This window comes from Myotis brandtii, unplaced genomic scaffold, assembly GCF_000412655.1.
Source record: "Myotis brandtii unplaced genomic scaffold, ASM41265v1 scaffold357, whole genome shotgun sequence".
NCBI classification, from domain to species: domain Eukaryota; kingdom Metazoa; phylum Chordata; class Mammalia; order Chiroptera; family Vespertilionidae; genus Myotis; species Myotis brandtii.
This window is the reverse complement of record NW_005363729.1, coordinates 799,168-804,376: the sequence shown is the minus strand read 5'-3', so window position 1 is coordinate 804,376 and position 5,209 is coordinate 799,168. Positions and strand designations below refer to the sequence as shown.

General features: G+C 59.1%; 1 protein-coding gene across 1 annotated transcript in view; it reads left to right on the top strand.

Annotated features, from left to right (window-relative positions):
* ADAMTSL2 (ADAMTS-like 2) overlaps positions 1 to 5,209 on the top strand; it is a 27,753-nt gene that overhangs the window by 11,381 nt on the left and 11,163 nt on the right. The window contains exons 9-10 of the mRNA XM_014544221.1: positions 689 to 792; positions 1,206 to 1,584. Of these exons, the coding sequence (XP_014399707.1) occupies positions 689 to 792; positions 1,206 to 1,584 (483 nt within the window). The remainder of the gene's footprint in view (positions 1 to 688; positions 793 to 1,205; positions 1,585 to 5,209) is intronic.

Here is a 5,209-nt window from a genome sequence, read left to right as displayed (position 1 = left end):
CTCTGACGTTCGTTCTCTGAGGTGGGTGCGCTTGTCCACACTTGACAGATGGGGAGACTGAGGCTTGGAGAGGGAGGACTTGCTCACGTCACACAGACCACCCCACCGTGGTGGAGTGGGAGTCCAACCCAGGACAGTCTGACCCCATCGCCCCTGCTCTTGCTGATCTGGTAGAGACGGACGGACAGACAGACAGACAGACAGCCACCACCCCAAGTGTGGCAGGAGCTGTGGAAGGGGATAGCGGGCAGCTGAGGGGCAGGGGTGACTCCTGATCTGAGGGCTTGGGAACAGGGAAGGATTGGCCGGCTGAGGGCAGGAAAGAGAGGTGGGGACGAGGATGAGGCAGGAAGTGTGGGTGGAGATGTGGTGGTGAACCGGGGTCAGGGTCCCCAAGATCCACGCTGCCAATTCCGACGGCCACAGCTCAGCAGGGTTGTTCCGAGGCCCTCACTCACTTGGGGAGCAGGTCTCCAAGCTCCTCAGCATCTTTACGTGGAAGGTCGTGTCAGTGTCCTGGGGCTGCCGTAATAAGCGATCACACACTGGTGGCCCAGGTCAACAGAGATGGGTTCTCTCCCACTTCTAGAGGCCACAAACCCCAAACCAAGTTGTCAGGGTTCCAGGGGAGGGTCCTTCCTGCCCCCTCCCCCCAGTTCTGAGGGTGCCAGGCGTCCTTGGCTTTCAGCCGCATCCCTCCAGGCTCTGCCTGCTCCTCGGAGACTGCCTCGGTGCCCTCCTCTTCCTGCAAGGACGGCAGTCATTGGATGGAGGCCCCATCCTACATCTGGGGTGATCTCCTCCAGACCCTTAACTAGGCTGACAAAGATCCTATCCTATATAATAAAAGGCTAATATGCAAATTGTTCTCTCGACCAGGAGTTCGACCAGGGGGTGGGGCTGGCCTGCCAACTGCCTGCGGCCCCTCCCCCCAGCCAGCCCGGCCAGATTGGCCCATTCACGAATTCATGCACCGGGCCTCTAGTTTCCAAATAAGCTCATATCCTAAGTTTCTAGGTGGACATGAATTTGGGGGGACCCCCTTCGACCCACTGCAGACTCCCCACCGATCGCCTAGGCTAGCTTGCAGGCTCCCCTTGGGATGTGGTCTCTCATGGGGCAGAGACCTGCCTCCAGGGGTTTCCAGGTTCAGCCCCAGGTCTCACCCCTGCCCCCCGCCATGTGAGGAGCTGCTTGAAGTTGAGCCACCATCTCCCTTGCAGATGGCAACGTCACGAGGGTGCCTCCCCCAGCGGACAAGGATGACCAAGAGGCCGACGCCCACCTTCCCTCCCCGGAGTTCATCCCGGCCTTCATCATCCTGGCCCCAGGCTCCGACTCCAAGGACCTCAACTTCAACGAGACGGTCCCTAGAATCTTCGGGCAGGGCCTGCCCCGGAGAGCCCCGGCCGAGGGCCTCTATGTGGACTACGACGAGAGCGAGGGGCCCGGCGCTTACCTGCTCAACGGGTCCTACCTGGAGCTGAGCAGTGACCGAGTGACCAACAGCTCCTCCGAGGTCCCCTTCCCCAACGGGAGCGCCAGCCTCCCCGCCTCGGCCGGGAACAGGACGCACAAGGCCAGGTAGGAGGCGCACCCTGCCCGGGCCAGGGGCCTCTGGGGCGGGGTCTGGGTCAGTGAGGCCTGGAGACGGGGTGCGCGGGTCTGGCCATGCCGCCCACACCCTCTCCCGCCCGGTGGATCTGACCAGGAGGTTGGAGGCCTGGGTTTTAGTATAAAATAGTTTTGCCCCTTATTTTATACATTTCAATCAAAGAAGGAGGTGTAAGTGGGTTACAAGAAATCCAGTGGCGACAGGGGAGGGAGACAGGACAGCTCTGAGACTGGGTTACAAGTTGGCCGAGCAGACACGGGCGCACTTCTTTTACACGGATGGGTGCTGGTTAGCGGTGCGCAATTGACACGGGGTAACGCTGAGGGGACCCGCGGTCTGGTCTCCACGCTGGTGCGCTGGTTGTGCTTTGAGGGTCCGGAAGAAAGGAAATGACTTTGAAATTCCAAAGGTATGTTATTTTCCTAGATGCAAAAAAAGACAACGGACAAAAGACTGACCTTTGTTAGGGAGAAATAATTACTCTGACATCCAAAGGTATGCTACTGTAGATGCAAAAAAAAAAATTAAAAATAAAACAAAAAGACAGCGCACAGGCTCCGTTGAGGTAAAGACTGGCCTTTGTTAGGGAAAAGCAGGTCTTTGACTGGCAAAGGTGTGGCGGCAGGTGCGTCTTGTAGATGCAAAAAGAGACAGGCTCAGGGAGGCCACCATGCAGCTTTGCCAGGGAAATGCCAGCCTGCGATGTGATTACCCGCCAGGAACGGCTCCTCGGGAGGAAGCTTTAATTTCAGACCATCCCGCGTGGTTCCTCTCGGTCTCTGAGCTTGTGGGGCCCGCCTGTGCCGCCCCCCCCTCCCCCAGCTGGTCAGGTTTAGTATGTGGGACGGGGGGAGGGACCCCGCAAGGGCTAAGGTCTGGAGACCTGAGTGGTGGGCTCAACTCTGCCGGCCGCTGACTCAGACACGCCTGGGCCCCTCTCTGGGCCTCAGTTTCCCCGTCCCCCAGGAGGACTCGTCAGAGGACGCCCCAGGGCCCGGCACTCAGGGGTCACGCAGTCCCAGGCCAGGTCGGGCACAAGCTTTGGGTCCTTCAGCCGCATTTGGATTCTCTCCTGCCCCATCCCAACGGACGCTTACCCCGCCCCCGCTACCCGCCCCCCATGCGGGCACATTGGGTTTCCGGTGCCTGTGGGGTCCCAGGAATCAATACAATGGATTGTCAACCCTCAGAGAGGCCCGGGCGGCGGGGAGGTGGCCCCCCGCTGGCAGCCATCAAAGGGGGCAGCCGGCCGACACCAAAGATGGTCTTTTAAGATAAAGGGCCGAGGGAGCGGCGGGAAACCACCAGGCTGACACGGCCTGAAATAGCCCCGTCTGGGCGAGCTGTCCAAACACAGGAAGTCGCGTCTGCTCCCCGAGAGGGCGGAATCAAAGGGGCAGCCCAGAAAGGAAAGGTTATTTTCATCTTCTGGGGACAGCCTCAGACAATGAGGGAGGCCCCGAGCCAGGCCGCGACGTGGGGAGCGAGCGTCCGAGACAGGGTGGGGGGAAGCAGAGCAGGCAGCGCTGCGGGGTCACTTATAAACAAGCACCGCTCGGAGCCGACCTGCCGGGGTGGGAGGAGCCTGACCTGCCGGGGTGGGAGGAGCCAGGTGCAGTCACCAGCCAGCCTAGCGGTCGGTTGGACTCCCAAGGCTGCGGGGCGCCGTCTCCCTTCCCCACGGAGGCAGCGGGTGAAGGGCTGGGGGTCTCGCGATTTCCTGTGTGTTTTCCTCCTGGCACCGCTTCTAAGAACCGAACCTGCCTTGTACGAACACACGCAGGGTTTTCCGAGAGCGGCTGCGTGTGCCGTGCTGGTGCTGCGAGCGATGCGTGGTGCCCACGTAAGAAATGTCCAAACCTGCGGGAATCTTTTTGAGTTGATTTCATCCGAACTGACGACAGCCGCCGGGAAGCAGTTTCCAGGGCCTGAGAGAATGCTCGGGAGGATGCTTACCCCTTACTCTGCGGCAGAACCAAAGGGGAAGACGCAGGGGCGACAAGACATCACTGGTGATGGACCAGGGAGGCGGGAGAGCGGGAAACCCCTGGGCCTGGATACAAAGTCAAGTGATGGACACGTGCTCCTTTACACGGGGGGGAGGGGGGGTGCAGGTGCGGGTAGTGAGCGGCAATGATTAACAGGTAAAACGCTGCGGGGAATGCGGTCGGGCACGCTACTGCAGATGCAAAAAAAAGAGGCTGAGCTGAGGCAAAGGTTGACCTTTGTTAGGGGAAAAAATGACCTCGATCCTGCAAAGGTGAGCCGTCAGGTGCGCTACTGCAGATGCAAAAACAGACAACAGGCTTGGAGGTCAAGGTTGACCTTTGTCAGGGCCAGGCCCAGCCCAGGGCACAGCCACCCGCCTGGAAGGCTGTTCGCTTCCATTTCCCACCGTCCGTGCTCTGGTTCCTCTTGGTCTCTGAGTCTGTGGGACCCTCCCTGCCCGCCCCCCCTGAGCTGCTCAGGTTAGCATGAGGCCTTTGTGCGTCCACAGTGGCAGTCCCCCGAGAAATACCTTTTGTGCTTAACCTCCGAGGGCTATTTTAAACTGGCCACTCTCCCGGGGTGGAGTGAGTCACCGCCTGCCGGCTGGGGAGTGGGGAGCGTGTAATTAGATAAAGATGGCCCGTCTCCAGTCCAGGGGGCGGCTCAGCGGGCTGAGGGGGGGAACCTCCTCCTGGCCTTTGTTCTTCGGGAGACTCAGAGCTGCGGAGAGGAGGGTGGGGGGCACAGTTCAGCCTCTTCCAATCAAGTGTGGGGGGCGATCTCCATGGCCCTCCCCCCAGAGGCCTTGCTTACCGGCTGGGCTGGCGAGTCCCCCCACTCTCCACAGGCCCTTTGGTCTCAGGTGACAGGGACTGGTGAGTGGGAGCAGCGCACGTTAAAGTTTTCTCTTATTTTTTTCTTTTCTTTTTCAATTACAGTTGACATTCAGTATTATTTTGTATTGGTTTCAGGCATAGAGCATAGCTTTCTTTGTTATGGGGTGGGGCCACAACATTAGTAACAAAGACACAGAATTTCCAGAGGATGAGGCCCAGAAACCAGGATTTTATAAAGATGCCCAGGTGATTCTAATGTGCAGCCAAGGCCGAGAACCACTGAGTTAGGCAATCATAGCATTTAGTGTCCCCCCGCCCCCCATGTTTCCAGCACCCACCTGGCATGGTTATTACAATACGATTGATATATTTCCTGAGTTTCTTCTCATTTTTAAAAAAATGTATTTTTATTGGTTTCAGAGAGGAAGGGAGAGGAGAGAGAGATAGAAACATCCATGATGAGAGAGAATCATGGACCGGCTGCCTCCTGCATGCCCCACACTGGGGATCGAGCCTGCAACCCGGATGGGTGCCCTGACCGGGAATCGAACCGTGACCTCCTGGTTCATAGTTCGACGCTCAACCACTGAGCCACGCCCGCCGGGCTCCTCTCATTTTTAAGGAGGACGGTGGGGGGCCTTCCCCTTCCGCGGGTACTATGAAAGGGCTGGGGGCCTGGTGTGAAGCCACCAGGAGAGGGGGCCCAGCAGGCTCTGAGCAGCTGTGCAACCAGCCACCGCTCACCGCTCACTGCCTGCGACCTCCCACT